General features: G+C 46.0%; 2 protein-coding genes across 2 annotated transcripts in view; both read left to right on the top strand.

Moving 5' to 3' along the window:
- Positions 1–12,500, top strand: part of lamb2 (laminin, beta 2 (laminin S)) — a 138,971-nt gene that overhangs the window by 49,411 nt on the left and 77,060 nt on the right. The window contains exons 5-7 of the mRNA XM_079496075.1: positions 2,160–2,233; positions 7,291–7,479; positions 9,010–9,073. Of these exons, the coding sequence (XP_079352201.1) occupies positions 2,160–2,233; positions 7,291–7,479; positions 9,010–9,073 (327 nt within the window). The remainder of the gene's footprint in view (positions 1–2,159; positions 2,234–7,290; positions 7,480–9,009; positions 9,074–12,500) is intronic.
- LOC306942791 (flotillin-2-like) lies at positions 3,207–4,487 on the top strand (the record flags this gene model as incomplete). The annotated part of the gene is made up of 1 exon (XM_079528882.1): positions 3,207–4,487. The coding sequence occupies one exon, from the start codon at positions 3,207–3,209 to the stop codon at positions 4,485–4,487; it is 1,281 nt and encodes a 426-aa protein (XP_079385008.1).

The raw sequence follows: 12,500 nt of genomic DNA, 5'->3' as shown, positions 1-12,500 counted from the left end.
AGGACAGGAACCCCTTTTGGTGTTTTAAGGATTGTGTTATACTTTTAGCTATTGAAAAATTGCACATCTACAAGCTCGTATAGTGCGGCACATTCTTTCAGAGCAAACGTTTTTTACTCAAATGTCAAGAAAATATGTTGTTCCAGGGTCCCTGGAACAACATATTTTCAGATGGGGGTCGGCGGCCAATTACATATCATTTTTGGGGTTCTTGACATTAAATAGTTTGAGAACCATTGACATAGAAACATTCAAACATTGGTTTTTCAGAAAACTGTCATGATTTAGAAGATTTTTGAGTGGTGCAACCACTCCCTTACGGAGCTATGTGTGTGGCTGAGTAGCACGAAAACAGCATGGTTGTTTTTCACCACCTGTGCGCAACCTAACGCATACACAAACGCACACGCACGTATTAACTGTATATATGATGCTTTCGGGTGTGCCAGTACAGTACAGTGACAGTACAGTACAGTAGAGGGTACAGTAGAGGGACCCCCACACGGTAACTCTGTCATCATATAGCTGCATACTGTACATATGTGACTGGTTTTGATACAGAGACAGTCATGGCGGCAGGACTAACTGTTCAGCAGAGGAGAAAAACTGATTTTGTTTTTGTTTTGTTTTTTATCCAAAATGCCGTTTTCTGCAAGACATTACTCTATAAGCCACATCTCCAAAACTGGTGGGTCAAACTGAACAACCAATATGTCCATTTGAAGCTATGATTCCCTGCTTTCATATCACATGAAAAAAATAAAATAAAAATATCATTAAAATCAATGACTTATATCGTGGGTCAGAAACGGTCACATATACCATACATACTGTAGTGTACATACTGGTAAACATATCCTTCATATGAGACCATGTGCCGTTACACGCACGCACGCACGCACGCACGCACGCACGCACAGTAAATGCCTCAGTGTTAATTGAACTCAGAGAGTGTACCAATGGATCCATTTGTTAAAAAAAAAAGACAAAAAAAAAGGATTCTCTTGGAGTTCTAGACAAAGAGAGAGTAAATAATGCCTTCCGGTACTTGCGTATAGCGCTGCGCTCCTTGAGAACACTTAGTGTTGTTCTACTCTCAGGAAGTGAGGGCTCTTTTTGTCTTCGTTACTCCTCTCCTGCCAAGACTGAATGTCTTTTCCTGTCAGGATGCGCAGGATTCCCCAAGCGAGCCAAAACCACCACCGCTAATTTAATCACTGTTCCTGTTAACTGTCTGTCATTCGTTACCATCACAGGGGGCGGGGGGGGTATAATAATGTCTTCTAAATCCCACAGTTTTCTGAAAAACCTGTTTCTATATATGTCAGTGCTGCTCAACCTTTTTCGTGTCAAGGACCCCCAGAATTATCTGTACTTGGTTGCGGACCCCAATCTGAAGAAAAATTGTTCCAGGGCATTTTATATCACTGGCTGTGCACAACCAGTGGTGTTTTGGACAGCAAATTTAGATTTTTAGTTTTAGTCATAGTTTCTTGAATAGTGACATTTTAGTCACCTGGAATGTTTTAGTGTTAGTCTAGTTTTAGTCGACTAAAATATCATATGATTTTAGTCGACTAAATCTAGTTGATTTAGTGGACTAAAATGCCGTCCTAATGACGAGTGATTTTATACCAGCTAAAAATAGCAGATCTACAAGCTCACAACACGGCGCAGCACGACGCGTTGTGAGCTTGTAGATCTGCTATTTTCAGCATGCAACCAAGTGTAAAATGACTTGTCTTTTATTCATACTGGATCTCTTGTCCACTAGTCCCTTCCTAACGTTTTAGTCTCGTTTTTATTTGTTGACGAAATTGCCAATATATTTAGTGTCAGCTTTAGTCGCCGTAGCTTCGTTTTCATTCAGTTTCCATTTAGTCTTCGTCAGTGAAAAATCACACCCGTGTGAACTGAGTGGTGCAAGGTCTTATATAGCCTGATCAGCTGTGTTCTGACGTAATGTCAGTGACCATGGTAACCATGCTCACCTGTGCACGGACACGTACACAGGTACACAAACATACAGACAAAGCTGGTTGTTGGAGTGGTTTGCACCACTCAAAAAAGGTATAGTCGACAAACATTATATTAGTATTAGTGGACGACATCAACACTGTCCACAACTAATTTCTTTCTTTCTCTGTGTGTTTCTATAGGAAAGTCTGACGTCTCCATCCAACTGGATCTGGAAGCAGAGTTTCATTTCACTCACCTGATCATGACCTTCAAGGTTAGCCACGTTTTGTTGTTTTGAATTGAAGTGCAGTCCCATAATCCTGGGGTTCTCAACGTTTTTGGCCGGGGACCCCCGGAAATGCTTGGGCAATGTCTCGGGACCCCCGCCCCGCCCCCTCCCGACCCCCAATATACATTGACTGCTACAATAACCTTAAACCATTTTGGGCGGGAACCCCTTTTGGTGTTTTAAGCATTGTTATAATTTAGCTATTGAAAAATAGCAGATCTACAAGCTCATAGCGCGCCACCGAGTGGCGCGCTACAAGCTTGTAGGTCTGCTATTTTTGAAAAATCGTGAAAATAAAATAAAAAAAAAACTCTTTTTTGGGGACCCCCTAAAATAATTTGGCGACCCCCCGAGGGGTCGCGACCCACGGGTTGAGAACCCCTGCTATAATCTACTGATGTGCACTTCCTCTGCCATGTCAACAACGAGTCTTACTTCTCCTTTTTTACTTTGAATTTTCATCCCACGATTTTGCACAACACGTTTTTTCACCCATAATTCAGACGTCTAATGCAGACGTCTGAATTGATGTCAGAGCAGGCCAGCTCCATATATGGACACTGGGCAGAGGCCTTTTTGGGGCGGTTCTGGACAACCGTGGGTCCGACCGAGTCGACACCGGGCACTGCACCCCCTGCGGTGGGGTGGACCGCGTGTGTCGAATTCGCGGGGCGAACGGTTCTCAAGTTACGTGGATTACAGACGTATGTACAGAAATATACACTACAGAGACTTGGTGCATTCATAGTTAGATTAGATGTAGATTTCCTATTTCTAGACTAGTCTTTTATTTGTCTTTGAACATTTTATGTCCATATATGGAGATCCCTGATGTCATGACACACAAGTTCTGATTTACTTGTGATTTCACCACCAATATAAACGCTGCTTACAGACCATTAAGTGACATTTGACAAACATTATCTTTTCCTCGTTGATATCGTAGACGAAAGTCAAAATGGGGAACTTTCTTACAGTCGGACCAAACAAAGCCCTGGTTGTCTCGGGTGGTGGCTGCTTCAGCGGCGCCGACAAGAAGACCTACGTGGTGGGAGGATGGGCCTGGCGCTGGTGGTGCATCTCACACGTCGACCGTATCTCCCTGGAGATCATGACCCTGAAGCCCAGGTGTGATTCCGTGGAGACGGCGGAAGGGGTGGCCCTCACCGTCACGGGAGTGGCTCAGGTGAAGGTCATGACGGAACCCGACCTGCTGGCGGTGGCCTGCGAGCAGTTCCTGGGCAAGTCGGTGCAGGAGATCAAAACGGTGGTCCTGCAGACCTTGGAGGGGCACCTGCGCTCCATCCTGGGCACCCTGACCGTGGAACAGATCTACCAGGACAGGGACCAGTTCGCCAAGCAGGTGAGGGAGGTGGCGGCGCCCGACGTGGGCAAGATGGGCATCGAGATCCTCAGCTTCACCATCAAGGACCTGTACGACGACGTGAACTACCTGAGGTCGCTCGGCAAGGCGCAGACCGCCGCCGTCATCAGGGACGCGAGTGTGGGCGCGGCCGAGGCCGACAGGGACGCCGGGATACGGGAGGCGGAGTGCGACAGGGAGACGATGGACGCCAGGTGTCTGGCGGACACCAAGATCGCCGACTCCAAGCGGGAGTTGGAGCTGCGGAAGGCGGGCTTCGACCAGGAGGTGTGCACCCGGAAAGCGGAGGCCCAGCTGGCCTACGAGCTGCAGGCGGCCAAGGAGCAGCAGAAGATCCGCCTGGAGGAGATGGAGATCGAGGTGGTGCAGAGGAGGAAGCAGATCACCGTCGAGGACAAGGAGATCGAGCGCCGGGAGAAGGAGCTGGTCGCCACCGTCAGGAGCCCCGCCCAGGCCGAGGCCTACAAGATCCGGCAGCTGGCCGAGGGCCACAAGACGCAGCAGGTCCTGATGGCCCAGGCCCAGGCGGAGAGGATTCGAGAGCTGGGCGGGGCCGAGGCGTCCTCCCTCGAGGCGGTGGGCAAGGCGGAGGCCGAGAAGATGAGGCTGAAGGCCGAGGCCTACCAGCAGTACGGCAAGACGGCGCAGACCGCCCTGGTCCTCGAGGCCCTGCCGGAGATCGCCGGCAAGGTGGCGGCGCCGCTGTCCAAGATCAGCGAGATGGTCATCCTGAGCGGTGGGGCGGACGGCGGTCTGAGCGGCGGGGTCAACCGCCTTCTGGCCGAGCTTCCGGCGTCGGTCAACGCTCTCACCGGCATAGATCTGACAAAGATGTGGAGCAAGCCACCGGCATAGATCTGACAAAGATGTGGAGCAAGCCACCGGCATAGATCTGACAAAGACCGACAGACATAGAGTCTGTCGGTCCTTGTGTATCCAGAGCTAATCTCCCAAACCGCTGGACCGATCAGCGGCAAGCGCCAAAGATCGGTAGGCTACAGGATTACCGCAATTTTTTTCCCCTGTCTATGTATTTTATTTTTCTTTAATTTCATAACGGAAGTCAACAGGCCTCTGATGGATTTGAAGTCATAAGTCATCGATGTGTCATAGACCAGCATGGGTTCCTAAATGTTTTAGCCTGTGATCCAAGATAAATTGTATGTCTCTCCGGGACCCAAACTAGTGAACTAGCCGATCTACAAGCTCACAAAGCGTCGCTTTGCGCCGTGCTGTGAGCTTGCAGATTGGCTATTTTCACTACTACCTTTAAACATTTGTTTTCTAATTAATGACATTTCTTAGATGTTTCGTGGATTTCTTCATGAAATTACTGATAAAATAATTGTTGAATTCAGGGAAAATGTTGCTTCCTTTGGGGCCGTTTTTTTGGAAAATGTTTTGAAATGATAATTATAAAAAAAAACGAAATGTTGGAAACGAAGAAATAAAGGGACACATGAAAATGTGTCCGTGACCCACAATTGGGTCCCGACCCACTGTTTGGGACACATTTGTCATAGACGACTCATAAGATAACTGACAATACAGGCTTGGGGAGGCTGGTGGACAACCATGTGTCTCCTTTAATACGTAATATCAATCAATCAATCAATCAATCAATCAATCAATCAATCAATCAAGCTTTATCTATCTATCTATCTATCTATCTATCTATCTATAAGTGCACCAAGTCTCTGTGTGTAATCCACGTAACTCGAGAACCGTTTGCCCAATCGACACATGCCTTCCACACCACTGCAGGGGGTGCAGTGGCCGGTGTCGAGTCGGTCCGACCAACGGTTGTCCAGAACGGCCACAAAAGGCCACTGCCCGGGCTCTGGACAGGGCCCCTGCCCAAGGTCCATATTATGGAGACAGATACTTTCCATATAATCTCCATATATGGGCATAAAAGTGACAAAAGGGGCGGCGGTGGCTCAGGGGTAGAGTGGCTGGATGGGAACCGCAAGGTTGCATGTTCGAACCCAGGCTCCCCCAGAGTTAGTGTCGAAGTGTCCTTGAGCAAGACACTGAACCCCTAATTGCTAATTATCATTTTGCTGCATGGGGACACCCTGGAACTCCCTCAAGGACCCCACTTTGGGAAGCACTGCCCTATAGGGGGTCCTCTCAGGAGGTCCTCTCTACTCCTATATTTGTGTGATAGGATGGATTCTTACATGCAATGTAATGGCTTGCAATGGCTTTGGATGGATAGGATGGATTCTTACATGCAATGTAATGGCTTGCAATGGCTTTGGATGGATAGGATGGATTCTTACATGCAATGTAATGGCTTGCAATGGCTTTGGATGGATAGGATGGATTCTTACATGCAATGTAATGGCTTGCAATGGCTTTGGATGGATAGGATGGATTCTTACATGCAATGTCTGAACATCCACATTATTAACATGAGTCCAACATTAACCCATTTAGACCCGAGGACGCATCTGTTAACCACTTTAACCATTATTTTTTAGCTGCTGAAAAATAGCAGATCTACAAGCTTGTAGCGGGGCATCGAGTGCCACACTACGAGCTTGTTAGATCTGCTATTTTTTGGAATATAATATTCTTTCACAGCGAACGTTTTAAACTCATAGGCTATCTTTGCTTCCGGGGGGGTATACCCTGAAACAACATATTTTTAGATGGTGGGTCGGCGGCCAAATTCATATAATTGTGGGGCTCCTTGACATGAAATAGTTTGAGAACCACGGACAAACTGTCATGATTTACAGTAGCCTACAAGACATTTTGTAGAATCTGGTCTCAGGTCCCAAATGGGTTAATATAAAACATAATGTGTAAACTATGAAATCTATGAAAAGGTTTTCAGGGTTTTTGTAGCGGGGCTCCCTATATTTATCTCTCAGCTAAGAGGCCTTTAATCCATTAAGACCTGAGGTCAAAAAATAAAATGTCTCCTAAATCAGGGGTTCTCAACGTCTTTGGCTGGGGACCCCCGGATATGCTTTGGCCATGTCTCGCCACTGTATCAGTAGCCTCAGAAACCCAGACGTTTTTATTTCCAGGGATAAAAAAAAAGGTCTGGGTCCGAGTCCACTTCAATTCGGCATACAGTAGCGCAAACGTCGATCACTCTCTGCTGATTTCTGATCGTCTGCACCTTTGTTAAATTGACGCACACACGCACACACGTACACACACACACACTCATGTCGCCCAGCTGCGTCTAGATTCTCCCGGCGGATCCTGCCTTATGCCATAGAAAGCATAAGGCTACTGTTTCATGTGAAAATAAGATACTCGTTACAGACCCATAAGGGTCCATTTGGTTCCAAATTATCATTTAGTTGGGGGCTCCCTGGAACTCCCTCGAGGACCCCTGGGGCTCCCTGGAACGGAACTCCCTCGAGGACCCCTGGGGGTCCCTGGAACTCCCTCGGGGACCCCTGGGGCTCCCTGGAACTCCCTCGAGGACCCCTGGGGCTCCCTGGAACGGAACTCCCTCGAGGACCCCTGGGGCTCCCTGGAACGGAACTCCCTCGAGGACCCCTGGGGCTCCCTGGAACGGAACTCCCTCGAGGACCCCTGGGGGTCCCTGGAACTCCCTCGAGGACCCCTGGGGGTCCCTGCCGGACCTCACTTTGGGAACCACTGCTCAAACCTGCCATCTCTTCTCCTCCAGACGTTCCGTCCCGCGGCCATGCTGATTGAACGCTCGTCTGACTTCGCCCGCACCTGGCAGACCTACCGCTACTTCGCCCAGGACTGTGGCTCCGCCTTCCCGGGCGTGTCCGAAGGCCCCCTCCGCAAGGTGGACGACATCATGTGTGAGTCGCGCTACTCGGACATCGAGCCGTCCACCGAGGGCGAGGTGAGTGTTGATGTCGTCGACTAACAGTGGTGGAAAAAGTACTCAGTTGTTTTACTTAAGTAAAAGTAGCCTACCAATACTGCAATTTAGAAGTACTTTGTTACAAGTAAAAGTACTCATATTGCAGAATGTCCCATTTCACAAGTTCAAAATGTGTACAAAATCTATTGAAAATAGCCGACCTACAAGCTCACAAAACGTGACACATTGTGAGGTTGTAGATCGCCTATTTTCAAATGGCCAAAAAGTATAGGGTTGAAGTGGTTAATGTATGTTAAAATTGCCAAAGTAACTAGTAATTAAAGTAACTAAAGTAACTAGAAGTAAAAGTACTGGAAATTGGAAATACTAAAGTAAAGTACAAATACCTCAAAATTGTACTTAACTCCTATAGCGCCATTGCCGTTGATTAATGCCAATTGAAGCCTAATTTTGATACTAACGCTTAACGCCATTGCCGTTGATTAATGGCAATTGCGCTTTTATAGTGCATTCGATCGATCGAGCCATAATGCTACTTACGTTAGCCGGTTAGCTAGCTATGTTGTTAGCACAGCACTGGATCGTCCATCTTAGATCATCGTCGCCATAATAATCCATTCTATCCGTTTCTTTCAATCGCCTGTATATCCTATTCCTTGTCCCAGATGGCATTTTTGGTCAAAACAGCGTTTCTTTGATGGCACAGAGCCGGCGATGTGGAGCTCTCCAGAGCTCTCCAGAGCTCTGGTTTGGAATCACATTGTAAACAAGGCCTGTCCAGCTCCGTGTAGCTTCCTAGGTTATGCCTACTGCTAGTGGACCGGAAATGCGGCTTTTCAAAATAAGAGCTCAAATGAAAAAAATGCTGGCGTGAATTAGATCCTAATTTTTCAATAAATGCTGGCGGATTAAAAGTTAAGTACTTAGTTACTTTCCACCACTGTCGACTAATAAGGACGGAAAATGTTCGTCGACTACCTTTTTTTCACCGACTAAAGCTAAATGGAAACTAAATGAAAACTAAGCTATGATGACTACAAGACTAAATATACTGACAACTGACTACTATAACAAATATTCGTCAACAACTTAAAACTAGACTAAAATATTAGGAAGGGACTAGTGTGCAAGAGATCCAGTATAGGTCATTTTACACTTTGTTGCATTCTGAAAATAGCCGATCTACAAGCTCACAACGCGTCTCACTGCGATACGTTTATGAGCTTGTATATCGGCTATCAGCAAGTGTGAAATCGGCCATTACGACAGTGTCAAGGCCCGGCCAAAATACATTTCATATAAAAGCATGTAGCAGTATGCGGACGTCTCTGACATTTATAACAAACCAAACCGTTTGAAAATCGGTTGAAAATAGAGCAAGTTATTGTTATTTAAAAAGTACATGCCCCATAGACAATGTTATGCTGCCCCGAAGTACGAGATAATAATTTATTTTTAGCCAGATGGTGGCCGTACACATTGCATTAATTAACCGCTGCTTTACTAACATCAAAGTCCATTGAATGTGTTTTTCATGGTTTGTCGCAGGTTATTTACAGAGTCCTGGACCCGGCCATTAGGATTGAAGACCCCTACAGCCCTAACATCCAAAGTAGGTCACATTCATATTTACACCAGTCATTGACATAATTCGTCGTAATCGTAATTATTTTCTTCTAGCAAAAGTCGTAATTTTGATCAACACGGTGGTTTATGCCAGTGCTTCCCAAAGTGGGGTCCGCATGGGGACCCCCAGGGGTCCTTGAGGGAGTTCCACCAGTTATGGTGACGCTATGACAGGCTGTTCTGGAAAAATTGGGGGGCAGAGGTTTGTAGTTGTCATCCAGGGAGTGTGTGTGCAAAGTTCGGCATCGACCGGGTTAACGGTGCCGGAGATTAGCTGTTAACGGACAGACACACGGACGGACACACGGACGGAGGGCAAAAAATATTCTCTCCCCCTGCATGCCTTCGGCCTGGTGGAGACAAAAACCAGATGAAAGACGGAGGCTTGGAAATACAAGGTCTCATGTCCAACAGCGATGATGTGAACTTATTGCATAGCTTTTATATTATCTCCACACAATCTCACCACATCAGTATCGTACATATATATATATAGTGCATGAGATTTTTTTTTTCTGTCAAATAATGTGTGAGCAAAAGTTCACTAAGGCTTTGGAGTTCCCCTTAGTCTTTAAATCACACAACGCTGAACATATTTGGCGTTTTAGCTCCCCAAGCCACAATTAGTTGTTTTCCATTCAGCACAGTGTGAAACATGGCCTTTCGGTGTGTGGTATAGATGTGAAAAGCAGCTGTTTCTCTCCCATGCTGCTGCCTGCGTGCCTCCCTGCGCTGTCCCTCTTATTTAGACTTTACAGGACATTAGAGTTCTGCTTTTTTTTCTTCCTGAAACTCGATGCCGGTTTCCGACGTAGTGGTATAGGTTGAGCTGTGTTGTTGTTAAGGGTCTCAGTGTAGCCGGCCTACAAGAAGCCCACCCCCCCTCCCCCCACCACCGTACTCAATTGTTTTACTTAAGTAAAAGTATCAATACTGCGTTATAGAAATACTCCATTACAAGTAAAAGTCCGGATTTCAAAATAATGTACTTGAGTAAAAGTGCAAAAGTAGTGGCTTCAAAATGCACTTAAAACTTTTATGTACAAAAGTAGAAAGTATACTCGCGTTGTGCAGAATATCCCATTTCAAGTTTTAAAATGTATAAAATCTTTTGAAAATAGCAGATCTACACAAGCTTGTGTCATGTCATTGTGTCATGTCATTGTGTCATGTCATTGTGTCATGTCATTGACCTCCAGAAGATGATGAATGAACCTCCAAATCAACATTTCTATTTTTACATTTTATTGTTTCTTTGACCTCAACAGTAGAACAGTGTGTTTTAAGTAATATTACACGAGAGGGTGTTTGTTATCGTCATTAATGCACGCCTGCAGTTCCAAAAGGTATCGCAGAAGTGCATCAATGACGATAACAAACACCCGCTCGTGTAATATTGCAATTATACAACAGTTAAAACTAAGATAATCGCCGAAAAACTATATTTATTTTAATGACAGACGTAGTCACTACGACCACAAATGTCCCAAGAAACTAGCTAGCCTAGCCACCGAGTCTGCTGCGCTCTGGGTTGAAAAACACAGCTGAAATCTTTGTTTTGATTTAATAGGTGTTCCTTTGCGCTGGTTTAGCGAGAAGCTGTTTCAACCAATCAGATTGCTTCCTCGAAACGACCTGTTGTATTATATTGACAATCCTGCAGCCTCGTTCAAACGTTTCTGTGTTGCTCACTCCTATATAGGCTATTATTTATTGATGGTGACTAGCATGAAAACATATGTCCACACTATAGAGCTCCATATACTACATACTGGATAAGACATTTGGTAACAGCAGATACTCCAGAACAGTTATGTAAGTTATGCTTTCTTAAATATCTATTCCGTATCTAATCTAGTAGCTGACCCTCCCTCAGTGCCTCGGGGGCTCTCCTATCTGTGAAGAGCTTCATCTGGACCCAACTACTGACTACGGCAGGGGTTCTCAACCCGTGGGTCGGGGGGGGGGGGGGGGGGGGGAGAAAATGGAAAAAGAGTTTACATAGTGCGTGGTGCATGCATAATCTTTCCTTAAAGGTGATATAGACAAGTTTTCAGCCAAAATTTCAAAATATATATAAATGTATTTTTTGGCATTGTTTCCCTCTATCTTTCCCTATATTATGATGCTGAGGTGTTCCTGCAACAGCACACTCTCCCTTTGGCCCCCTCTGGCTGAATGCACTGTTTATATCCACTACAGTTTACTAGTCGGGACGTCGGGGGGGATTTAAACTTTTAGCCAATTGCAGCGCGAGGCTGTGCCGGTGTGTTCAACCCAGCAGTATTATAATGAAAACGCGATGCGATTTCATTGCAATGTATAATATTATCCCCATATCTTAGTTTCACCATTGTTCATGTGAAATAGTATGTTTCATACGAGCGCAATATCCATAGCGTCCCTCCCAGCAGCAACAACAATCCCATAGCCTGAAGTGACCTGGCTCGGCCAATAAAATGACAGGGGGAGGGGGGGGGGGTGGAGCTATTTGAATTCTGTGTACAAACACTGGAAACTTGTCTATATCAGCTTTAATGATTATTGGGGGTGGGGAGGGGGGGATGGGGCGGGGGTTGCGAGACATGGCCAAAGCATTTCTGGGGATCCCCACCCAGCCAACAACGTTGAGAACCCCTGGACTAAGGCATCTCAGTGTCCGGTTTAGTCATTAGTGTGTGTGTGTGTGTGTGTGTGTGTGTGTGTGTGTGTGTGTGTGTGTGTGTGTGTGTGTGTGTGTGTGTGGGGGGGGGGGTTGGCTGCCGCAAGTTGATGTTTCCCCAATGCTGTTTGTTGCTGCTTGCTGGAGCCGGAGGAATCTTCCAGAATGGAAAAACATGATATTTTAGAGCTTCAGAGCATGGATGGACATGGATGTAGATCTGCCTGGAGGGGATTATAACTGTTGAAGTGGATGGACTGAGAGTGTGAGCTGTAGATCTGCCTGGAGGGGTTATAACTGGTGAAGTGGAGACCAGACACAGTTGGTCTGGACGGAAAGGTTTTCTGTACAAATCATCCATGAGAAATATCTAATCTGTCTCAAAGTTGGTTCCCATCTTAATTCTCTGTACAGTGGTGTATAGTGGTGTATAGTGGTGACGAGTGGTTATAGCGCACCGGAAATAGCCGCTCTACAAGCTCACAACTCAAATTTTACTTAAGCCAGTACGGGAAGTGGGAACCCCTTTTGGTGTTTTAAGCATTATGTTATCTACATTCTCATAGCGCGGCAACGAGTGCAGCGCTACGCGCACTCGGTGCGCGTAGCGTGAAAAGGTGGCACAAATCTTTGAATTTATATTATTTCAGAGCGAACGTTTTTAACTAAAATCTTTGCTTCTGGGAGGGGGGTCCCTGGAACAACATTTTCAGATGGTGGTCGGCGGCCAAATACAGATAATTCTGGGGCT

Source organism: Electrona antarctica (assembly GCF_951216825.1).
Source record: "Electrona antarctica genome assembly, chromosome: 2".
Taxonomy (NCBI): domain Eukaryota; kingdom Metazoa; phylum Chordata; class Actinopteri; order Myctophiformes; family Myctophidae; genus Electrona; species Electrona antarctica.
The sequence above is the reverse complement of the archived record's forward strand: the minus strand, read 5'-3'. Positions and strand labels throughout refer to the sequence as shown.